Source organism: Drosophila obscura, unplaced genomic scaffold (genome assembly GCF_018151105.1).
Source record: "Drosophila obscura isolate BZ-5 IFL unplaced genomic scaffold, ASM1815110v1 contig_186, whole genome shotgun sequence".
Lineage (NCBI taxonomy): Eukaryota > Metazoa > Arthropoda > Insecta > Diptera > Drosophilidae > Drosophila > Drosophila obscura.
The window spans coordinates 3,207,574-3,231,806 of NW_024542774.1; the positions used below are offsets into that span (position 1 = coordinate 3,207,574).

General features: G+C 46.4%; 6 protein-coding genes across 8 annotated transcripts; 2 read left to right on the forward strand and 4 right to left on the reverse strand.

The window, feature by feature from the left end:
• Positions 1–9,806: 9,806 nt before the first annotated feature.
• Positions 9,807–12,181, reverse strand: LOC111070974 (pickpocket protein 28). The gene is made up of 7 exons (XM_022362043.2): positions 11,872–12,181; positions 11,619–11,819; positions 11,270–11,551; positions 11,089–11,204; positions 10,925–11,013; positions 10,289–10,874; positions 9,807–10,234 (listed from the first exon to the last, which is right to left on the reverse strand). The coding sequence occupies exons 1-7, from the start codon at positions 12,051–12,053 to the stop codon at positions 9,930–9,932; spliced, it is 1,761 nt and encodes a 586-aa protein (XP_022217735.2). The 5' UTR covers positions 12,054–12,181; the 3' UTR covers positions 9,807–9,929.
• A 360-nt stretch (positions 12,182–12,541) lies between these two features.
• LOC111070964 (probable palmitoyltransferase ZDHHC24) lies at positions 12,542–14,240 on the forward strand. 2 transcript variants are annotated; one of them, XR_002607444.2, is made up of 3 exons: positions 12,542–12,858; positions 12,927–13,747; positions 13,831–14,240. XR_002607444.2 is itself a non-coding variant. In XM_022362029.2 (2 exons), the coding sequence occupies exons 1-2, from the start codon at positions 12,627–12,629 to the stop codon at positions 13,556–13,558; spliced, it is 864 nt and encodes a 287-aa protein (XP_022217721.1). In that variant the 5' UTR covers positions 12,542–12,626; the 3' UTR covers positions 13,559–14,240. The 2 variants fall into 2 exon arrangements, 1 of the variants encoding a protein (XP_022217721.1); XM_022362029.2 differs by having other exon boundaries at positions 12,927–14,240.
• LOC111070973 lies at positions 13,550–14,086 on the reverse strand. 2 transcript variants are annotated; one of them, XM_041592785.1, is made up of 3 exons: positions 14,007–14,086; positions 13,840–13,951; positions 13,550–13,771 (listed from the first exon to the last, which is right to left on the reverse strand). In XM_041592785.1, exons 2-3 carry the CDS (start codon positions 13,927–13,929, stop codon positions 13,565–13,567), a joined length of 297 nt encoding a protein of 98 aa, XP_041448719.1. In that variant the 5' UTR covers positions 13,930–13,951; positions 14,007–14,086; the 3' UTR covers positions 13,550–13,564. The 2 variants fall into 2 exon arrangements, with proteins under 2 accessions (XP_041448719.1, XP_022217734.2); XM_022362042.2 differs by having other exon boundaries at positions 13,840–14,009.
• On the reverse strand, positions 14,091–18,827 carry LOC111070960 (DNA repair protein RAD50). The gene is given in 11 exon segments (XM_022362026.2): positions 14,091–15,009; positions 15,011–15,205; positions 15,267–15,369; positions 15,434–15,694; positions 15,763–15,932; positions 15,989–16,345; positions 16,402–16,468; positions 16,528–17,706; positions 17,766–17,979; positions 18,038–18,608; positions 18,663–18,827. Coding segments are annotated over 11 exon segments (3,930 nt in total). The 5' UTR covers positions 18,732–18,827; the 3' UTR covers positions 14,091–14,265.
• A 214-nt stretch (positions 18,828–19,041) lies between these two features.
• Positions 19,042–20,418, forward strand: LOC111070961 (28S ribosomal protein S29, mitochondrial). The gene has a single exon (XM_022362027.2). The coding sequence runs from the start codon at positions 19,089–19,091 to the stop codon at positions 20,271–20,273; it is 1,185 nt and encodes a 394-aa protein (XP_022217719.1). The 5' UTR covers positions 19,042–19,088; the 3' UTR covers positions 20,274–20,418.
• Positions 20,419–21,123: 705 nt separating this feature from the next.
• Positions 21,124–23,695, reverse strand: LOC111081646 (KH domain-containing, RNA-binding, signal transduction-associated protein 2). The gene is made up of 4 exons (XM_022377760.2): positions 23,243–23,695; positions 22,606–23,167; positions 22,442–22,542; positions 21,124–22,382 (listed from the first exon to the last, which is right to left on the reverse strand). The coding sequence occupies exons 1-4, from the start codon at positions 23,484–23,486 to the stop codon at positions 22,138–22,140; spliced, it is 1,152 nt and encodes a 383-aa protein (XP_022233452.1). The 5' UTR covers positions 23,487–23,695; the 3' UTR covers positions 21,124–22,137.
• Positions 23,696–24,233: the final 538 nt, after the last annotated feature.

The following is a 24,233-nucleotide window of genomic DNA, read 5'->3' on the forward strand; positions in this document are numbered from 1 at the left end:
AATTTGTGTGTGTGTATGTTTTCAATTACATATATACATACATATATATACTTACCAACGAAGTTATACAGAATGTGGGCGCTAAATTCGGTTTAAATAAATGGAATCAACGTAATTAGGTCGGCAACTGCAGTTAATTGACGTACACCTGAGCAAACACTCTGCTCTGGCCTGACCCGCTCGAGCAGCTGCAACATCAACAGAGGGAACAGCACCGCAATGGCAGCAGGAACAACAACAGCAACGATAAACGCCAGGAACACGAACTTCGAACCACAAGAGCTGGCAGCCGCAACACAAATCTTTAATGCCAATACAACCGCACTTTGGAGCTGCACAGTGGTTGGGAAACCATTTGGCAATTAATTGGATTATGCTCACTTAATTGGTTTTGACACAGTCCTAAATAAAAGATGCAATGCGAGTGCATTAGAAAAACTTTGGGAATTATTGGAGGGAGAGGCTTGGGCTTAGCCCATTGTGGGTTAATGATAGACTTTACAAGACTGAAGTTTGAGCTAGTAGTTCAGCTTTGTTCCACGGTTGAGTTTGTTATTTGAGGAATGTTTGTATTATATGACGAAAATCAAACACAAGCGTTGCCTGTCCGCCTCCCACTGCTCTCATCTTGTTCGGCATATAAATAAAATATTTATAGAGAACATACATAATGGAAGCCGCTCAAATATTTGTTGTTTGAGCATGTCCTTACACGCTGAAACACTTCAATCATACATATGCCGCCATTTAATCGGTGTTATGGACATTTTCGTGGGTAACGCCCCACTGTGCCGCCGGCTGGCTGGGAGGGAGATGTATACGGCAATTCGGCGGTGACCGCAAAGCTGTATTGAAATTTGCGGTCAATGCAAAACAAATTTCGACTCCGTTCCCCCGGTCGAACAAACAGGGGTCGGGTCGGGTCGGGTCGACAGGTAGGCAGGCAGGTAGCAAAGCACTTCTCAGTGAAAGGCAATTGTGTTTTCAATTGATTTGCTCGAAATTGCATTTGGCATTGCATTGGCAAATAGGTCGCCGCAGACCCCAGAGTGATGGACGGAAGTGGGAGAGGCAGATGGAGGCGGGGGGGTGTGAAGGACCCTCGCCTAACCAGAGGCCCTTGGTGGGGCAGCCTTGTTAATCAAAGAGTAGCTCAAGCTGAGGCCTGAAGCCCAGACGGAGACCGGCACCGCTCCCGAGGTAAGTGAAAGGCACTTAACAAATTCTAGCGGACGGGGGGGCATGCCTAATTTATGGGCAACATGGCATTAAGTTAATTATTTATGCCCGGCCAGACACGAGCCAGGGGATCCTGAGTCTGGCTCCGTTCTACCGCCATCCGCATGTCCTGCAGCATCAAATCATTTTCGGCGAAAGAGCACAAAAAATCGGACAGCAGACTGCTGACTGCGGATTGCGAACCACCGCCCAGCCAAGTGTTGTTCTTTAATTTCAAAGTGATAAAAAATTAACACGACAGAGTGGCAACTTTGGGCCGGGCCCAAGGACATGCGCCAACTCCCACAGAGAGGCAGGCAGACGGTCAGACGGACAGATGGACGGGGGATTGTGGGGAGGATGAGAAATGGTCCTTCTATTGGGGGACTGTGCCATTAGTGCGTCTCCGTTTCCCTCTGTAGCTCTGCGGCTCTCCAGTGCTCGCCGTATCACTTGAGGTGTGAATGGAAGTTGAAGGAGGTCCCCGGAGCAGAAAGCCATAGATAGGCATGCGAATTGCAGGGGGCGGGGAGGGGGCTTAGAGAGGGACACGAAGCTGCTGGCGGTCGTGCTTTGGCTGTCAGCAAAATGATTTATATTTGTTATTAAATTTCGCCTCGGCATTTGAATGAGGACTCCGACATTCTGATTGCCATTATTTGCCGACAGAGCGAGGCCTTTGCGGAGGGGAGGTTCCTCGCACCTCGCACCTCGCACATCGCACATTGCGCCCTCTCTCGCTGTGGTCATAAATTGAACCATATGGAAAATTTCATCAGCACAATTGACAAATGGAAATTTACACAAATTCCCATTAATGTCTGGCCTCTGAATGCCCGATTCGCTTTAAAGCCAGGCCAGTTTATGCGAAGGTTTCTTTGTATTCCGTTTGAGAGAGATGTTGCCAGAGGTGGCCGAATATCAATCAAATTCTTATCCACATCTGTTGGCTGTCCTAAGCATTTTTTTTCGATACTTGGGCCAACTGTCAGAGTTGTCATCTATCATTTGGCCGGACACACGGGAAGACAACTGGCTTTGGCCTCTGAGCCTGGCCAAAATAAACTGCTGCCCATTCGATAGTTTAACAGAGAACATTCGCCTGTGCTGTGCTGTGCTCTTCTGTGCTTCCCCATTGGCCAGCCAGGGCTCCTTTGAGCGAGTTTTCATGGCGTATACTTGATATGCGGCATTTAAGCGATGAAAGTGGAGCACTCTTTAGATTGGGTGGATGGGAAAGGGGAAGGCGAAGGGGACGAAGGCGGAGACGGGAACCGTTTTCATATGCACACATTTCACACTGTTAGCCAGCTCCTTCTCCTTTGTTTTTTTATGGCTCCCCTGGCACAGAGGAGCACAAAAGAGCAATGCATGGTGTGGGCCGCGCCTCGAGGGCATAGATACTCGTACATATGCGATATATATGTATACTATGTGTGTGTGAGGGTGTGGGTGTGTATGGTAATCAGGCAATCCTGAAACAAAGAGAAGTCTTTTCATTTGCTAGCCAACTGTTTGCTCTACCAGTAGTACATAGTGTGGAAAACTTACTTTATCAAGGAAATCGCAATCATTGTTCATATTCTTTCCGCCAGCACAGTGTTCGGTTCGACAATCCAATTTGTTGCACGCCAATTCGAAATGCAAATCATAATCAAATAAAAAATCATAACTGAAGGCACTCCTACAGCCTTTATTTGATGGCGCTCATCCTCGGCCTAGGCCCCTCTCCAAAGTCCTCCAACTACACATAACACCTGAGCTTACAACGAAAAAAAAAAACGAAAAAAAATAAAGTGAAGATTCCTGCCAACGCGCACGCAGTGCCGTAGGGTTAAACGATGGCCATTATTTGTTTTGGGAGGCGGAGCATCCAAAATCCAACTGAAACATAAAGAGAGAAGGTGAAACAATAACAGGGAAGAACCAACAAAAAACACTCGAGGGACATATTTACCCAAACAGCAGCAGTAGAATCGCGGTGCAAATGGGTCTGCGGGCAGGCGAAAATCAAACCATTTAGACCTTAGTCTGGCAGGTCGGGCTTGTGGAATGACTTTCCCTAAATGCTGCGTGTGGAGGGAGGCTAAGTTTGGGTATTCTATTTCACGGCATAGAACTATTTCCATATGTATGAAACGCATGTATGTGTTCAATCAAATGCGAGTTTATTTAGCAGCCACTTTACTCGTCAAGCGATTCAATATGCAGGGGAGCTCAGCTCATTGCAAATGCGAGAACCCACCTCCGGAATGGTTTGCCAATAAGCATAAACTCTTGAAATGCAATATGAAGCAACACTGAAAACTATATTTAACAATTTCCCTCATCTATATTATAGCTGCAGCTACAGCTACAGACAGCTGTCTGCCATAAGCGCCAGCTTCTTGTTTCCATTGTGCCTTTATTCAAGGCGTTAGCTGCTGGGAGCAGAATGAGTAGAAAAAACCTGACACAAAGCACGTGCAATCGCTCAGAAAAAAGCCAAAGAAATAAAAAAAACGATGGAATAGTTGGCAAACATGCACACAAACACATGCACATACATATATACTCTATATAGGTTATGTAAGTAATGTACTAAGTAGCCAGTGGGGGCAGAATTGGCTATATTGGCCCTGGGGCAGGGCATCAATGTCTTGAGCAATTTCCGACAGATGCGAAGCGCACACAAAAAGTGCAGCAGTCCAAAATGATGTAACAATATTTCCTTCATTTCGCCAGCAGGAGAGCAAGAGAGCAAGAGACCATTTGTGATCAATTTCTGATTACCAAGACTTGACTAGTCGTATGTGAAAATCAACCCAGAAATAAAAGAAGAGAAAGCACTCGCATCGCCTCGCCTCGCCCCGCCCCGCCCAGCAGCTGGAGAGAAATTGCGACACTGGCTGTTAACGAGAGAAGGCAGGTCCCTGGACTCTGGACTCTCGACTGTAGCTCCTGCCTGGCAGGGTCTTCGAAATGTGCAACGACGCCGTAATTACCCGACTAACTGAAGCACTTGAACAATGTACATGCCATTGTTACCAAAACCAGAACTCGTCAGATTTTTGCATAGCCTCACGAGGCATGCCTCATGCCCCACACAGACCAGGGCCAGGGCAGAGCGGAGCGGAGACCAACAGTTTAGTCGACAAAGTCATTCACTCATTGCCATGTGATGACACGAGCTTACTTCTGGAGTGGCGTGGCACACAACACAAGAAGTGGCAGCTGAGGCAGGCGGACGGACAGACGGACGGCAGGCCAGGCATGGGGACAGAGGATTTGTTAGTGGAGACTGGGTAACAGGAAGACAGGCCTGGCATTTACACAGTCGGATGGTTTAGATAAACAAGACATGAGCTGTCACGCAAAGGAGAAAAAAAAATAAGAAAAAAAGTAAAAGCAGGCAAAGCGGGAAAGCGGGAAAGCGGGAAAGCGGGGCAGCAACAATGTAAGAAGCAGGAGTGAAGAACAAAGCAGAAGACTAAGGCGAAGCCAAGTCCTTACGCAAAGCCCTGGAAGTAGTTATTATTACGCAGGATAAAGCAAAGAGATTAGGGAAAAGCTGCGATTCCTACTCCACTCCGATTACACCGATTGCATTGACTTGTGCGGCGGAATCTGAAGACAGACAAAGGCGGACGAGGACCCCAAGGAAGACACCAGGCACACAATCAAGGAAAATGAATTGCTAACGATTTATTTGCAGCTCAGCTCAGCTCTGTCTCCGAGCTGCTGCTGCTGCTTCTTCTGCTCCTTCTTACCCTCCTCAAATCCCGTTTAATTAGCTCACATTTAGAGCAAATTTAAAGCAAATGAAGCAAATGAAGTGCTACGATTCGATTCCAATCGAATCGAATGAAACTAAATATCATTATAATACATATGGAGTCACGCGTTGAAAGCGATTCCTGACCCAACAGCGGGCGCTGTGATGCCATGGGCAATGCATCAATGTGAATATTAAATAAAATGAAAATTGATCAATTTTTGCACAGAATTTATTCACATTTGTTGCATTGACCGCAGGAAATTCAAATGTATCGTTTGATTACATCTGGCTATGAAATATGAAGCAATTATGGCAAAAATGTTTTTTAATTTGAAACTAATGGAAATTCATGGATCAATTAGACCCTTTTGTCTCGCACAAAGTGGTTAAAAATGATAGGTTTTCATGATTTGCATAAACTGTCCAGGGAATGCAGTGAAAAGCTCGAAATAGTTGATCAAATAATCATCCTTCAATCATACAATGTTAAACAATTTTTTGGTTGAGAATAATCGTCATGTTTCGCCATTTTAGTTTCAGCAAATTTACCCACAAAGTGGCCGCAGCTCCACCAACACGACTCCACGGCCGTTTGTGGCGGACTAAGTCCATGTTTATCCTGTGGATGCTGTCCCCCTTTTTGTACATTGTTATCCTGTGGATGCTGTCCCCCTTTTGGCTGCCTGCAGCATCTGAGTCTGCGCACTGGCGCTCAACTCAAAAATACTGGGAACACATTGCTCTTGCATTCAAAACATATTACTTGAATTTCATTCGGGCCTGCTCCTGTTTTTCCGGAAGCTCATCTTCAAAACTCTCTATAAAAGCATATGTCATGAGTATCAGATCCGTGTAGTACCCGTTTACTTTTCCATTGCCACCGATTACATAGTCACAAAGTGCAGGTACGCACAGGAAACAAGAAAGAAATAAAACATAAAGGAGAAGTCACAAAGTCTTGTGGTGGTCGTCGGGATTTAAAATGTTAAGCCGCCTGTCGGCAGCGTGAAAAGTCAACTCTTGAAAATGAAATATTGTTTAGCGCATGAGGGCAAATTGCGGTAAAGTTAATCCCACCTCCAGCCAACATCAAGGCCTCCAGCCTTTAAGCCACGTTTATGTGTGTCCGGCCGTGCGCAATTGTGCGATTAGGCTAATGAGGTGTGCAGGGCACGAGGCGACATGGCCCCGGCCAGTCCTGATTGATGGTCCTGATTATTCAGGCTGTCAGGCTTATCCCAACCGACTCAAACATCCGACATTCTCCACACTACCCCCTCAGGCCAGAAGCAGAAGCCAGCTGGAATGTTTGATGCAATGAATACTATCTGTCCAATCCGAAAACCAAAATGCTCGCACATTTATAAACCCAATTCGGCCGCTCTTGCTGCTGCTGTTGCTGGCTGCTGCTGCTGCTGCTGCCGCCTGCGGCGTGGCATGTGTAAAATTACCCAATTTAAAATGCATTTTGGTGCATTAGGCAGGTGTGGGTGTGGGTGTGGGTATGGCCAGCGTGTGCATGTCAGGACGACAAATTTGCATATTTTCGACGCTCTGCCGCAGGTATCAAGGGAAACCATTCTTATGAAACCCTTTTTTTGCACATATTACATACATAGTATAAGCCAAAAAGGGCGGCAGCATGGGTATGAGCGCCATTATGGCTGCAAGGTTCCATTAGTCCAATATTGTTGGCTGTTGTGTTGTTGCTGCTGCTGCTGCTGGTTGCCTCGGCCCAAATTTGGCCTCCTAAGTGGCAGCCATCAAACTGCTACGAGAAAATATTGATGCACTCAACCGTTATGGGGAAACGCTCAACCAAACACCATGATAAATTCAATAAATTATTCAATCGAATACGAGTATGTATGTAAGTATGGCCAAACGAGAGATCAGGCGAGGTGGCGAGCCTTAAGTTTTGTTTGCCGAAACTTTGCACATTTAAAATTCTCACAATTCGGTCTTCCATCTTCATTGTTGAGCCACTGGCAATGGCACCACTGGCATTGGCACTAGCAGTGGCACTAGCATTGGCAGTGGCAGTGCCAACGGAGCGGATGTGTAATATGTTATACATTATTCTTGCAACCTCAATGGCAGGCAGTCTCCATGCATGCAACAGTCAACAGGAAAAAGAAGAGGGATAGAGAGAGAGAGAGAGAGAGAGAGCGTGGCAGAGAGGGTGAAGCGGTAGCAACACTTCTTGGTGACACATTCATAATCAAGCTTTCTACACGAAAACATCATAAAATATGAACAAACACTTCCGAGACACTGACAAGAAGTTTTAATTGCTTTTCCGCATGCAACTCTGCTCTCTCTCCCTCTCTCTGTCTCTCTTTCCCACACCATCGGCACATTTGTGTTTGTGTTTGTTTATGTGTGTATGGGTGACTGGAACGAAGACTTCTTGGTATTCGATTAAATTGCCTTCCCCTGCATGCAGCACCCATCTACGGGTATGTACGAGTATCTACTCGTATCTATCCTTCCAGGCGGCTCTGCCACTTGACACACGTGCCACAAACGCTGTGCAACATTCCCGGTGACATTTTCGGAGTCTACTCGTATGTATTTTGATGAATACACTTCATGCATAACTGAGACGCTTGCCTCAGGACCACCGGAACCCCATAAAGTGGCAATGTTTAAGTAGAAGCTGTCACGGGCTGGTTTGGGGTGGGCTGGTGTACAGAGGTCACACTACTATCAAATATTTATACCTTAATCAGGGAGTTTCACACCAGCCTCGCCCCCTACCACCGCGCTCAGTCTGAGGAAGACAACTTCATTGTCAAGTTGACAACTTTTGGCCCAAAATGTGATGTTAATTACTCGTGTGCGCATACGACCCTCTTCTTACCCCATCCAATCCCACTGACAGCATCAGTAACTAACCGGAGTTGACTTTAAAAATTATTTGTGGTGTTTGTTTTCCGCATTTTAATGGCATAATTTTTCATTCAAAGCCAAAGTTTCTCGTATCCCACCGGAGCTGCAGTGGGAGCTATAGGAATTGGCTCGTTAACACAGCCATAAAGAATTGAATCTAGTTCTGCTCTTGGCATTTACGAAGCATCGTTGTCTGTGTCTGGGGCTGTGGCTGTCGCTGTCCTGTTACATCTGCCCTTCTCGTACCTTCTCGTATCTGGCTACCAGTCGTAGCATTCGCCCTCTGGATGTATATATACGATTACACAGAACACGTCGTAATCATTTGCACCAGTTGTCTTATCGCTTGAAAGATGGTCGAGAGCAAAGCTTTTTGTAGTCGGTTTTAGATGGCCTCGTTGAACCCCTCACTAAAACCTGCCCTGCCCAGCCCTGCCCTGCCCCCACATACCCCTACCCCAACCCACTATGCAGTGCATTGTACTCTGGTTGGACAGTTGTAGACAATTTGGTAAGTCGTTGGAAGAGATAATCCCAAAAGATAAAGTGCCAAACGAGTAGGGTTCAAAAGTCAGACACTATCTGGTTGGGTTATTGTAGTTTATGATTCGACATAAGAATCCCGGATTACTCAATGGCTACATTGATATCTTACCTGGCTTTTATTTGATAAGTATCCCCAACCGCCCCCACCCACCATTTATGAAATGTGTTTCACACTTTTAAAACGCACTGTACCGCACTGTACGAGAACAGAAAAGAGAGCACAATTGCATTGTTGACTTGCCATAAAAACACGGAGGCAGAAAACAGATGGAATGCACGTGAAAACCTCAAGAGCGATGCAATTTTGCAAATTGTCTTCAACTGTGAGAATGCATTTCATTCCGTTTTTACCGTTGCTGCTTCCCCTCTGCCACCCCATTCCCTTTTTGTTGTTTTGCCAGCTCCTTCGGGCGGTTTCAGAAATTGTCTGCAGATGGCAAAAGAAGCGCATAGAGCGAAGGATGCCGAGCAGAATGCAAAGGAAGAGCTGAGAAGCATGCTGCTGAAATGAATGCCGCCGCTATGCATTCCTCCGAATAGCTGTGTGCGAAAATTAGTCGCTTTACGGGCAGGTTGAGGTCAGTAATTAACGCAGGGGACGAGGCAGGCCACGAGAATTTCCGCCAGAATTGCAAGACGACAGGGAAATGTAGGTACAGTATATTCGATAGTTAACCACCATAAACGCGAACACTACGGGGAGCCTGCCAGCCAACCAGACCAGTGGAGGAGGAGGAGGAGGAGTCAACCAGATTTCTTGTTTTATGTACTTCACCAGAACTGCTGCTGCTGCTGTTGCTGCCGCTGGCGTAGCTGGGGAAAAGTAATTTTGGCCAAAATGCTCTTATTGACATAAAATACATCGTATAAATAAGAGGGATACTTAGTACACCCTTAGGTCTGCCTCTTTAACCAAGAAACTTAGTTAATTGCATTAAGCACGTCCCGAGTATACTGTTACGGTCTTTGCCTTGGACCCATCTGCTCGCTTCCTGGCGATGGTCGCACGACGGCAGCTGTGTGGGTTCCAAGAAGAAACTGCTTGAGAGAGAGAGTTAAATTATTCATACATATACATACATATTTCCACCACAACTTGCTTTAGTTAAAGTATTTTTCTTTTCTTTTATTTGTACTTTTATCAATCAACAGTCAGGAAATACTCTAGACGCAATGACTAAAGTAAATCAAGCAGCGTTTGATATTCAAACTGAGACCTCATACTGCATACCGCAATTATTATTGTAGATATATTTTATTTAATTTTATTTTTCATTTATTATTCAAACAGTCAAATGTTTTATGGGGTTTGTTCTTTATTATTCAATTACTCAAGAGTTTCGTTTTGTGGGAATGGATTTGGATTTGGATTTTTTTTAGATCAAACGGCTAGATGAATTGGTATTTGTCTTTTTGCTGGTCAGCAAACTCATATGCATGAGATGGCAGTTATTTACTTACATATGTAAACGATAAATAATTTAGTACCGCATTTGCAATTCTGTTCTATTATTGCTCAGTGGCTGAATAAATTTGTACGGGTATTATTTCGGTTCCTCTTTAGTTTTCTGCTGTGCTTTAGCGCTACACCCTGTGGGTACAGTTCTCGTGCATGCCAGATGATGGCTTTGTTATCGGATATCTCTGGTTGTTCTATTGCAAATGCATTATGCTTTAGGGTTGTGTTTTGAGCGTCAACCTGGGCCGATCTTTTCCAAAGGAAGAGCTCTACGAGGGGTTTCAGAAAGAGAAAGTAAAATATTTCCGCCAAAGAGATTACGCTGAAGCCCATAAAGAGGCCCATCACGCCACCAATGTTGGCTGCAGTGGACGAGAGATTGGAATGAAATGAGCTTTCAGGGGAGAACAACTTACACAGGAACTCTGTCAATCCCACATAGGCGTTCTTCATGTTGCCATAGTAGACGGACTCACGGTAGTAGACATTGATGACGGCTATATTCTCACTCAGATACGATTTGTTTATGCTCTCCACCAGCGGATTGGACAATTGGAATTTGCTGGTGGCCAGCGGAAAGGCGAAGCCGCTGGCCAGATAGCTCAGGTCGAAGCAGCTGGGCAGGCACTGCTGCCGGCACTTGACCCAGCCTGGACGGATGGCCGCCTGTTGGGCCCGTCGCAAACAGAAAGTATCTTTGACGCCACACGTTGTGGCATTGCTATAGATCTGCGGATAGTCGAAGGGTATGCAGGCACAGGACACATACAAGTATCCAGCCATGCACTCGTTCTCGCAATTGAGCCGCGTGTACGTCTTGTAGAATATCAGCTCCTTCTCGTTACCGAACAGGCACTGGCGACCATCCCGCGAAATGGAGCGAATGGCTGGCACTGACTCGGCGCGTACCACCTCCATGCGGTAGTTGGTCTCATAGCCAATGGCGGTGATGAGTCCAGCCTCCTTGACAACAGGCACTTCGGTTGGATTGTGAAAGTATACCTGCGGAAATGGATTTCAGCACGAGCTAATTTAATGGGGAAAATTCGAACCTTGAAGCCGGGTCCATTCGTCGAAGAGCAGTAGTACTCTCTCATCTGTGCATCGAGAACAGCGCTAAATCCCAGCGTAATCCCAGTCCCTAGACAATTTACAATTTTTCTACTAATTATCCAGGCTGCTATGGAGCTGATGGCTGTTGCGGCTGCTCACTTACCAATTGCTGTTGCTGGATAATATTTGGCTGGTAATATGTCGGGATAGCCTGTCTCTGGATTCCATTTGACCGCCCTAAAACCATTCTGCATTGTCAAATTTCGTCTGCTATTTGAACTGGAGTGGAGAGGAGAGGAGAGGATTTCCTTGGTTATTTTCCACGCAATCAAATCAATTCTTACAATGGCTTATAGAGGAACTCTGGTGGCTGAAAGTTGAATACACAGCACAGTCCCTCGTCCGTCATGAGCTGCTGGAACAGGTGCGAGCAGTTGTGCTCCACGGCATTGAATCTGCAATAGAGCAGCATCTTATCGCAGTGCTGCGAGTGATTCGAAACGAAATCAGATATCCGCAGGGTATTCCGGGCAAAGTTTGAGTGGGACAGGTCATCGTCAAGGTCGGCAGATTCCTCCATTTCGGAGTTACACAACAGCTTCAAAATGGCGCTTTCGTCGGAGCCCCTGCAGCGATTCCCACTGTACGATTAGAGCTCTGTCTATGTAGTTGATAGAAATCTACGGAACTTACTCTTTGTAATGCGACACTTGGCTGCTCTGCACCTGATTCATGTTGCATATGGTGATGGCCGGAAAGGGTACTTTCAAAATGGAGGTGGCCTGTGGACTGATCCCAATTATCACCGGTGTGCTATCCCACTTGGCGTAGATGTTCACGATGAGATTGCACGTGACCACCAAGGCGACCACAAATGAGCAAAAGAAAAAGGATCTAATGACGAATGTGCAGGGAATCATTAAAAAATTCGCATCTGGCCGCTCACCTCTCCCAGCTGCTGAGACTGGAGTCTCCCACAAACTTCAGGCCATGCAGTCCCGTGCTCCTGAGAAATTCCTGCAGACTCCTGCCAAAGCTTCTCAACAGAAACATGGAGGATCCCTGCCTTTCTCGCTTTACCGAAGACTCCATTACAACTATTAAGCTAATTCCTGCTGATGTCTCCATAAATACCTAATATCTGAGGGCAAGGAGCAATCAGCAACGAGTAAAGCCAACGCCCCATCACATTAAAGACCCAAATAATTAATGCTCTCCATCGATTGCGGTGATTTGCGTCGAAGTATGTAAATCCTTTCAAGTTAATTACTTTGACAACAGTTGCCCCAGGCACTTTCATTCAATTAGGTTTACGTACACATGTCGTGCGGTCATGTCTGATAAGATAAACGAATTGTATCAGTGTCTTCCGCTTGCACAAGTCCCACATCAAGTTGTTGTGGAGCGTCTTTGCCCTGCGAAAAAGTTTCTAATTGATTTAAATATACATTTAATGCGATAAACTTTCACTTCACACTCTACTGGAAGCTCTCTTTCTCTCTGTGGCTTGCCAAGCTTTCCGTCAGACATGTGTGGCGCTCTTTTGCTTTGGCCCCACAAAAGCTTTTGGCCCCATTATTTTACATGAAAGCTTGGCCGCACGTGATGGGAAAGCGAGAGGCCATCACCAGTTCTGGAACTCCAAGCACTGCGATCGGTAATTCGTAGTTTTGTTTACGTTAACACCCAAAGATAATAAAGATGAAAATCCGGAGCAATCCGCTGCCCCGGCGACTGGCAGATGTCTTGTGCTTCCTGCTCATTGGCGTTTTTCTGCCGATTGTGTTCATGTTTGAGATTATTGTGGTGCTGCCGGCATTCCACGAGCCGGGCGGCTTCTTTCACACCTTCACCTTCCTCATGGCCATGTTTCTGGTGTTCAACATTAAGGGGAACATGATTGCCTGCATGATGATCGACACCAGCGTAGACGGTGAGCCAGAGAGAGTCCAGCCCTTGGTGCAGTGTTGAACGAACCTAAAAACCATTTCAAATTCACAGTCAAGCAGGTGGAGCCGCCGCCTGAGCAGTCGGCAGAGCGCCTTGAGTGGCGCGAGTGCGAGGAGTGCAAGCGACTGGCACCGCCCAGATCGTGGCACTGCAAGATATGCGGCACTTGCATACTGAAGCGGGATCACCACTGCCTCTACACGGGCTGCTGCATCGGCCACCGGAACCACCGCTTCTTCATGGGCTTCATTTTCTACTTGTTTGTGGGCTCTGTGTACGCCCTGGTCTACAACTCGATCTACATGTGGATCATCCATGGCAGCATATACAGCAATTGGCTGACGGTCCTCAAGCTCACCTGCCCCATGCTGCTGCTGGTGACCGGCGGCTTCTGGACCAACATCTACCTGCTCTTCTACAGCCTCAATGTGCTGGCCCTGGCGTATGGCGTCCTCCTGTTGGGCTATCATGTGCCGATTGTGCTCCGTGGCGGAGTTTCCGCCGATCGCACAAAGCAGCGAAAGCTCAAGTACAACCGTGGAGTCAGGCAGAACCTAAGAAGTGTCTTCGGGCTGCGCATGCACATAGCCTGGCTATCTCCGCTCATTCGCAGCGACCTACCCGACGATGGCTACCACTGGAGGGCCTCCATCTCTACCTCTCCCAGGAAGAGCAAAGACTGATCTAGCTTAGGATAGATATATTTTTAAGGCGTCCCGCCGGGGTAGTCCGTAGATGAGTACCGTAAATTTGGCTTCCTCGGGCTGGCTGCAGCTCAATCGCAGTGTGGTGTAGTTGCAGCCGATTCCGCCCGTGAGTATGGACGCCTCCACCAGCCATTCCACTTGACTCTCATCCAAGACCAAGATCAGGTTAATATTGGAAATCAATTTATCCTGCATAGAAATATATAATTACTTCATTATTACATTACATACGTCGATACAAATGATAGGGAACCAACCTTTTGTCTGTACTCCACATCGAGAAACGTTTCAGATATGTTGGAGCACATTTCTACCTCATAGATGGGCACAGCCCGGGAGTGCATCATACCAAATTGCACGGAGTATCCAAGAGCATCATTGGCGAGAAGAATTGCCAGCAGCAGCATCAGCACGACCCTGTCCATGCCCGGAGACTGAATAAAACACTTTGCGAACAATTATCAATTATTGATTGATTTTTTTGACAAGCAGAGCAAACATTACGATAACAGGCTTCAAGCACAGTATTTATTGGCATCTTAAATATTATTTTTTTTTTTTTGGGTTTAGTTTTTGAACCGAGTTGATTAGTTGAAAGTTCCACCTCCAACACGGAAGTACATATAAATAATTTATTGACATATTAAAGAGACATATTAAAAAGAATCTTTGAGGAACAACATTCAACCGATCTGCACTTTGCGTATAACCGATTTGCACTCATCGTTGCGGAAGACACGATGATAGTTGGTGATCTTGCACAACGAGTTGATGAAGTTCTCATCGTGGGTGATGATGATTAGCATGAAGTTGGATTGCGACTGACGCTCCTCCACAATCAGGTTGAGGGCATCGCACAGCGATGTGATGTTGACGCGATCCAGGTTAGTGGTTGGCTCGTCCAGCGCCAAGACACCACAATTACTGCTGAAAGTCTCGGCCAGAGCCATGCGGATGATGAGAGAGGCCAGCACACGCTGGCCGGCGCTGCAGCGGCCACGCATTTCGATCTCTGTGTTGTTCTTGGACTGAACGACGCGATAGTTGTAGGTCTTGCGACAATTAGCAGATACATCAGTGTTGACCTCGTCCGTCTTCACCTGTATGTAGTCGATGTCGTTGCCGCGATAGATCATACGCCAGTACTCTCGGATTAATCGGTTGATCTTCTCCATCTTCTCCGCATGGAACTGTATGAGGGACCATTCCAAGGCAAATCGATGATGGGCCAAGTCTTCAATGCTGCAACGCGTGATAAACATATCGAAATTGCCTTTTCTGAAATTCTTAACCGCCTCCCTGAAGCGCGGCTCATCGATCTCCCTCTGCAGTCGCTCCACCTGACTTTGGATCTCACCCAGCTGGCCCAGCAGCTCGCCCTTGCGCACAGTGCCTGCATCCCGTCTCTTGGTCAAATCAACTTTCTCTCCTGTACACTTTTCGCAAGTCCAAATTGCCCAACTTCTTGGCCAGAGTCTCGCAGCTTTCTCTCAGCTGTGTTTCCTTATCCTGCAGCTGCATGAGCTCGCGATTGTCTCTCAGATCGCGCTCAACGGTCTGCTGATTTAGGCACTCGGTCTTAACGCTTTCCAGATGCACCGTTTTCGCATTGATTTCAGCTTCCTGCGGAGCCAAAACCAAAATATTAAGTTGTTTTATTAATATTAAGCAGGCATTCACTTGCCAATTGTTTCAGCTGTTCTTTGGTGGCCCTTATAGAGTCCTCGAGTTTACCGATCTCATTCTGAAGGTCCAATTTGGCAAAGGCCTGAGCTTCTTTGTGCAACCTGAGAATGGAATTAATTTAGATTGAATTGTAGCTGAAACTACAATATTTTTGTTGGGACCTACCTTTGTATGTCCTGATCCGTACTTTTGTAGGAATTATATTTAGCATTTAGCTGACTCAACTTTGTACGTTCGGCTTCTTTTAGGCGCTCCTTCTCGTCTATGGCAGCCCTTAGCTTTTGCTTGAGCGGTTGAATCTTTGCCTTCAGCTCGCTTATTTCTGTGGTTATGGTGACGAGCCGTTGAGTCAGCTCAGTCTGCCTCTCCTTCAACTGTGGCAAGCTCTGCAGGCCCTCCTGCAGCTTTAGTTGTTTATCTTTTAGTCTATGGAAGATTGGAGAGGGGATTATTCGATTTGTAGGGGACTGTAACCGACAGCTGGAGAACATTACCCATTTTTCACCTCACGCAAACGATTGAGAGCGTCAACGTGCTGCTCGAAGGTATGCTGAGTGCTTTCCAACTCTTTGCGTTCTGTCTCCAAGTCCTTGGACACCCGGCTCTTCTCCGCTTGCAGAGCATCCATGGACACACTCGAATCATACGAGTCTGGTAGTTTGCTCTAAAATACAAAGGATTGTAAGAGTCCTGCTGCATCACAGATTGCCATCTGATTACCTTAAGCTGATCCAGATCCTTCTTAACCCGCACAGAATCCTTGAGGGCTTCATCGAGCAGCGTCATATCGCCCAGCATCGAATTGGCAAGGTCCATGTTTTGGGTGGGCTCTCCAATCAGGGCAATCAGCGTCTCATATTCGCTGACACTCTCTCCCAGCAGGATCTCAATTTCGGACAGCTCTTCCTTCTTCTTGGGCAAGATCTCTTTGAGCTCACTCACCTTTAGAATGCTGGGTTTGATTTGCAGCAAGCTCTCGTACTTCAGCTGCTCGGCCTTCAGCGCCTTTTCCGACCTACTTATGTTGTCGGGCAACTTTTGGATTTCATCGGACAGCTCGGTGGTTAGATCGCAGGCCTAGAATCAAAGGATTGCAATTGATTGCCAACAGCTAGCATGCCCGCAAACCTCACCTCATCGCCCGACATATTGTGATGACATAGGGGACAGCACGGCTCTTCATCAATCTTTTGTATATATCTAGGAGTAAATATGATTTAGTTTTGGGGCCTTTTTCAGCGTAATCTCTTTGGTCTCACTTCTTGTACAGAGCTTCTGCGGATTTATGGGCACCGTGCTCGAGCTGCAGCTTGGAAATGGCCAGCTTGCTGCGATCCAGCAGCTCATCGTATGGTGTGGAGCGACACTTTTGGAATATGAGCTCCTCGCCCTCCTTCAACTCCTTTTCCATTCGCGCAATGTCCGCCATAAGATTCTTGCGCTTTATCTCATACGATTGCTCCCTGAGTTTCTGCGCATTGGCTTGCTCGTTGAGATCTTGGATCTCGCGGCGCACCTTGTCGTAGGCACCTTGCAGGGAGCGGCGATAATTGCTGGAGATGGGCTCCTTGAAGAACTTGCCAAAATTATCCGAATGACGACTGCGCACGCGATGGATCTCCTGGTTCTTCTTCTCCAGCTCCTTTTCCTTCAGATTCATTTCGGCCACCAGCTTGGCCATGGATCCCAGGAACGTCAGTTGCTCATCCAGTTTCTTGAAGAGGGCCTGCTTCTGGGCTATGCTGGTCTTCTTGCCGCCTATGATTTCCCGGAAATTCTCCTGATTGAAGTTTTTCGATGTGCGCTCGTAGATGGCATCGGCGTCGGCTATCTGCTTCTCCAGCAGCTTCAACTCGTGCATGTTGGTTTCAATTTGCTGCACTTTGACCTCCAGTGTCTCACTCTCCCGTTTGCTGGCCTCCTTTTGCTTTTCTTGCGCTGTGACGCCTTGCTCCGACTTGGTCAAATCAATGCGCAGCTCGTCGATCTTTGACTGCCTGGCCTTATCAGCGCTATCGTTGTGATTGGAGACTTCCGTGATCTCACAGAGCTTGCTCATGATCACCTCCTCGATGTCGTGCAGTAAATCAACCAGATTCTCGGGCTCTGCCATCAGATCACCCGGTACGGAAATTTGCAATTCACTGCAGAAATCCTTGACCCGCTTCACCAGCTGTGTCTTGCACGCCTGCTCGTTCTGGTGCCGCTGCTTGGCCAGGCAACATTTCTTGTCCTGCGCGGTCTGTGTCTGATGCATTTCGGCGTGGGATTTTTTCAACTTGGACAATTGCTCCTCCGTCTCGGAGCGCTTGTGCCTCATTTCAGACATTCGCTGATCAAAGTTGCCAATCTCTAGATCCAATTCAACCAAAGAACCTTTAAAATGGGTCTTGATTTTCCTGGAAATGGTTGAAATTTGCTCCTTGCAGTTCTTGTGCCTGTAAAGTAATCGTGGGATAATTAGATTTCGGTAAGGAACGATCTGCAGCACACTCACTTGGTGTCCATTTCCACCTTTTGCGCCTGATGTTTTCCAATCTCATTTTCAATGTCTAGGATTTCTCGCAGCCTAGTCTCAATGGGTTTCATCTCCTCCTCGCAGGCACTGCACTGCGCTTTAATAGACTCACATTTTTGCTGAGCCTTCTGCAGGCCCAGAGTTTTTACTTCCATCTCTTGCTTTAGATATGCCACATGCTTCATCCCGGTCTCTGTTGTGTTAGTACTTTGTCTTTATGATGGTTTCAAACGGAAGTTTCAGACACTCACCCATCAACTTGAGCTCATCCATGGCTTCCTTCCGCATCTTAATGGTCTTGTCCAGCGCTTTGTTGTACTCGGTAATGCCAAAGATGGCATCGAACTTCTCTTTTAATTTCTTGGCCTCGTCCAGCGGCCAACTGGAGTCTTCTTGGTGGCAGAATAGCACGTTGTTTATGATAGCCTTCGACACGCCCATGAAGTCAGAGATGGCCAAATCAATGTCCATGGTGCGTCCGCTCAACGAGTCCTGGTTCTCACTTTTTACATGCCCCGCATCGGTTAGAAAGTTGATTGTGGAGTCCATAGTCTCAAACGAGACCTTGCCACGCTTGCTGGAGACTTTCATGGTGCGACAGATGGAGACACGGGCACCGCATTTGTCCCGAATCTGCATCTTGATTTGGGCCAAGGATTCATTCATCCCAAAGATCTTTGGGTCGTGCACAAAGCTCTTTCCTCTGTCACTGCCAGGCGGGCACTCGCCCGTCAGAGCATACTTGATGCACTCTATTACTGTGGTCTTTCCACACCCATTCTCGCCCAAAATCAGCGTTACAGGCGACGAAAATGTTAGACTCTGCAAATCCGCTTTATTAAGGTTAACTACAGCTTACGATGGGCCAACGCTTACCTGCAGATCTTCGGCATTGGATCCAAAGCTACGCACACCCTGAATGGACAGCTTATCAATTGATGACATATTTTCATTCGCTCACAAGACTCAAATCCAGTCGAATTCAAAAATTTTTTTCCAATTTCACAAGAGACGCAGTTTTGCCGGGCTGCCAGGGATGGAGAGATGAGAATCAACAGGCAAGTTTTTGCTACAACTATCGATAAAATCCAATAATAAACATAAACAATTATTAAATACAACTAATTAACTAAGAAATATTAGCTGGGTTCTAAATTGGATAAAATGCATTTTATATATTGGTTTTATATTAAAATTCACATAATTTACATACACATGTAGCATCCATCCCTGAACTGCTATCGCCCTCGACAGTGTATCGATATTATAATATTATTTAACATTTAATACGGGAAATTCTTAATGAAAATGTTTCGAAAACATTTTGGAAACCTGTCTCGTATCTCCACACAACTCCAGCGCAATGTTCTGCAACTGTCCACGAATGCTGAAGCCTCTCCGGTTGAGGGAACAGCGGCAGCAAGCGTAAACGAGTTCCGCACGGCCGTTGCCAATCCCGGCGAGCACTCGGCCCTGCATGTGGCCAAATTCTACACCATACCCGTGGAGCAGAAAAAGCAGATCTTCACCGGCGGTGGCCTGCCGAAACAGTACGAGCAGCAGATAAAGACATTCACCGAATCCTGCCTCATGGTGCGTTCGCCGGCGCTGGAGCTGCTCCACTACATTAAGAACGCAGATCTGACAAAGCCCGTCGTGCGTTATGTGCTCTATGGAGAGAATGGTGTGGGCAAGACATTGACCATGGCCCATGTTCTACACTACGGAGCCATAAATGATTTTCTGCTGGTGCATGTGCCCTGGGCGCCCAATTGGATGAAACGGCCCAAGGAGGCATCCAACGCCTCACAGGAGGGTATGCTCGATCTGCCGTTCGATGCGGCCGCCTGGCTGGTGCATTTCAAAACGCAAAATGCCAAGCTGCTGCAGCAACTGCAGCTGAAGACGAGCAAGGAGTATGTGTGGAGCAAGCGCGAGAGTACACCCGTCGGCTCGTCCCTGATAGAGCTAGTGGAGCATGGCATAGCGCGCATAAAGTACGCAACGGATACAACGGTCGCTTTGATTTCAGAGCTCAAACAGCTTTCGACGGCGGGACAGTGCAAAATAATGGTGGCCATTGATGGCTTCAACGCCTTCTTCCATCCCGAGACGCGCATCTTCTCGGACAACAAGCAGCGGGTGACACCAGATCGCATTACGCTGACACAGCCCTTCCTCGACATCACCAGCTACGACTGGACCAATGGAGTTTGCATTCTGTCCGTCGATAAGATTGCCATGACCGAGGGCTACATGGACTCGTATATGCCACGCTATCTGCTGGGCACAGAGGGCTTCGAGCACATCGATCCCTTTGTGCCCGTTCACGTGGACAACTACACGGACAAGGAGTTCCACAGCTACATAAACTACTACTTGGACCGCCACTGGATCAACAAGACGCCGCAGGGCTTCGAGGAGCAGCTAAAGTTCATGAGCAATAAGAATCCCTACACGCTAATGCAGCTCGTAAAGTCATTGTAGAGGGGCACGGGGCACTATCACTATCGTTATGCCGTATTTGTTAGCTAATAATCATAAATAAAATGACTTGTTAATGAAATGAAAATCAATAATTGTAGTTGTCCAATTTTGTTGATAAATTATGGATTTAATGATTTTTGTTTTTTATTTTTTTTCTGGGTGCACGTTTAGTCAACATGGCGAATTCAAATGGGGAATTTTATTTAACGATAATCAGCAATTTATAATAATGCACTGTAAAATATATAGTTAATATTTGTTGTATATATATGTATGTATGTATTGTATATGTATGCATATTGGTTTCAAAAATCAATACAAATCAATGGGTGGGTGGTTTCAGTTTGTGTGGCTTCAGAAGCGCATCTTCAACAAAATCAAACTCAAACTGCAGTGGGGGCGCGGACACCCTCTTCTACTACATATATGCGATTATGTAGCTATAGGGCTACTCTATATCTTCTACATTTTATATTCTTTTTCCACATCTCTTTCTATTGGTAAGGGGGGATGTGTGTGGGTGTGTGTTTGTGCGGCGGAGGATCAACAAAATAATAATAATAACTAAGCTGCAATTTAACATTTGTCGTCATATTTTGTATGTATATTTGCATAATTTCTATTACAATTTTAGTTGCTTTCAACAACAATAACAATTATGTATTTATGTATGTATGTATGTTTGCTTACTTCTTCTCTCTTTCGGAGTCGGAGTCGGATGTGGGCATGGCTATATACGTTATATTATCGTGTAGTCGTAGGCATTCCTCGCCTCGATCTAGATGTAGATTCATTCTCCTTTGCGTTAATAGTTCTTTCATTTGGTTTTAATGTAGTTATATGCTGATGCTTTGAATATATATGTGTGTATGTGTATGTGTGTTTGTGGGTGTTTGGGTGTATATCTATATATATTATATTCATACTCTCATCTGAAATAGGTTTCTTTCTTTTTTTTGTCGTGGCAACGTAACGAATAAAAATAATAATAATAATAAGCCTCCTCTAATCGTAAACGTAATAAAAAATGCATTAAACAAAATGGTAGGTTAAAAACGCAGGGAGATGGATAAATAAAGCATACATAAAGTTCAAGCAGCTGCGGGGGAGTGTGGGGTATACGTACGTATATGCAGACGTAAATACTTATATATGAAAGGATATATTCTTAAATGAAAACGTATTCGTCAAAAATAAAATAATAATGATAAAAATAATAATAATAGTAAAGAATCAAGATTAAAAACATAAAAAAAACAAGGACATTTGGGCCAACTGTGGTCCTTCCTGAATATATAAAGAAAAAAACAATTCAATTCGATTCGACTCGACTCGATCCACATTGAGGTGTGTTCGGGCTCTTCCAAATGCTCGCAGAGTCCAGAGCACAACACACTCACACACACACGCAGATTACAATTTTTCCCAGCGCAAATTCCCCCGATGCCGAATAACCGAATTATATTTGCCGAGTGCGCGAGGAGTGCCGTGTGGCCATGTGTGTGTGTGGGTGTACAGGTGGGGGTGGGGTGTGTGTGTGCGTGTGTGGTGGCTGGGGGGTAGAGTGATCGATCCTCCTCGTCATCTGTTTCTTAGAGCATTCGTCTACTTAGGCTAGTTTTCTTAATCATACATTTACCGATTCGATTCGTTTCGTTTTGGTTTCCACTTTCTCGAAATATTGGTAAACATCAATGTGTGATAAACTGTTCTGTTCAATGTTTTTTATAATGATTACTTCTACCTTTGGAGCAGCGTGTGTGATCGCGTGGATGGGCGTGGATCCGTGGGGATGGGACAATGGTGATGACGGTGATGGTGTGGCCGCGAAATGGTTCAACAATGACTGTGCGCTGTATGTATATTATTTCTTGACAAACTGGTAGGGGGCAGCGGGACGGTAGCGCATGGTCTGCTGCACTGTGCCACCGAGGCCGCCGCCTGTGGTGGCCACAATGCTATTGGCCATTATACCGCCACCACCGGCATTGCCCATGCCGGCATTCCGCCCGTTGAAGCTGGCCGCACTGACCACCATGCCGGGCGGCGAGGCTCGCACAATCGTCTGAGGTTGCATAGTCGTGTGCATGGCATTTCCCCGCTGATTGGCTAAAATAGGGATAGAATTAGGTTAGAAAAACCCAACAGTTTTGGGGCTCGACACTTACGTGGCACGTAGGGCTTTGGCTGGTGGTAGGCGTTTGTGTGTGAGCGATAGTAGACAGTCTCTTCGTTGTGGTGATAATGCGATTGCTGCTGAAACTTGTGTCTGCAAGCAAAAGGATCAAAATCAGTGAGACTGTGTAGCGGGAGGTTAGCCACCTGTACCCACCTGTAGTTGCCGCCAGAGCGATTGTTGCCGTTGCCATTGTTGCCACCAGAGAGAGGTGGTCCGCTGCTGGCAGCCACATTCGACTGCAGCTGGAGCTGTCGCAGTGTTAGTTTCTTGGCCGCCTCGGGATCCTCCATGAGCTCCCTGTACTGCTCCTGGCGAATGTCGTCGTGCTTGTCCGGTGTTAGGTAGCGCCTAATCTCGGCCAGGGCGTAGGCCACGCGGGCATACGCCTCGGCGGGTGGGGCAATGGTGGATACTTCGACGTGGAGCGGAAGATTCAGGTGGGCGTATTTAGCGTCTGCCGAGTTCCGCAGCTCTTCTTCGCGTGCCCGGTCCTTCATCGAGAAGCGACCGAGTATGACGATTTTGCACTGCGTCTCCTCCTGCAGACGTCGCAACGAGTTGCCTTTGGGGCCGAGCAGCTTGCCGACATAGTTGAACTTCTTATCCTTGATGGGCACGTGCACCTTCTGCGACAGTTTGATGGTGCGCTGCTGGTAGACATCCGCGTACTGGTCTCTCGTGGGTATGCGCCCATTCAGCTGCACCCGCTCCAAAGCTGGAAGATGCGATGGTCGCAAAGGGGAAACAATTGAACACTTGACAAGCAAAACACACGCTTCGGATCGATTACCTTCGTCGATTAGCTTGACTGCCAATGGAAAATGGTTCTCCATGCGCGACCGCTCGGTCATCAGTTCCTGCATATATTTCTGAATGGCCGGCGCCGGCTGAGCCTTTTCGATATCCCCATTCGCACTATGTTCGTTCTCGTGCTCGCCATTGCTGGCAACTGTGCCGCCCGTCGCAACCACAACGCCTACCGCTGCCGCCACTACGGATGACCCTGGGCCCACACGCATTCCGTTTTCCGCCATTTGTCCTGCTTCCCCAACGGAGCCCGTTCTCAATTAGTCGCCTCGTTTATTGCCAAATAGTGGGTGGTTATCACTGTGCGCCGCACGTTCTGCAGTCAATTCGATTCGGTTTTGGCAAATGTGTGACTGCAACCTTCCTATGGCCCTAATTTTTTTTCTCTCAAGTGTGTATTTTATTCGTATATTTTTACTGTGTTTATGCCGAAATATGGTAACGCTGCGCTGACTGCTTCAGATGAGGCCCGTGTGCTCGCCCGCGTACTGTTAAGCGCGATTCCATGGCTGCCAGATAACAGCACTTGAGGTGCTGTTACGTTCGCACTATCAATCTGGGATAAAATCATTATTAATGTTTCAATGGAGCTTGGAACAACAAATTTAACATTAATTAAATGAAATAAGGTACACAAAAGCCCATACGCATAGAAGAAACTTGGTTGACCAGCAACAATGACGTCACATTTTGTCAACATTTACGTTTTATGCTTTGGCCGTTTTTGTTTGAACCTTTTTATGTAAGCAATGCAATAAGAGGGACTTCTGAAAACTAGCCAATATTGTAGAAAATTTATGTATCTATCGGATAAAATGATTTGTTAACGGCTAAAAGGGCCAACTAGCTAGTAATATTAAACTGAATATAAAAATCATGGAATACGATTTCAATCAATAAAATAGAACTTTAGCCCATTGTCGACCAGGGTGGTATTTAATATTTCCACGAAATTTATGTAATTTTAACATTTT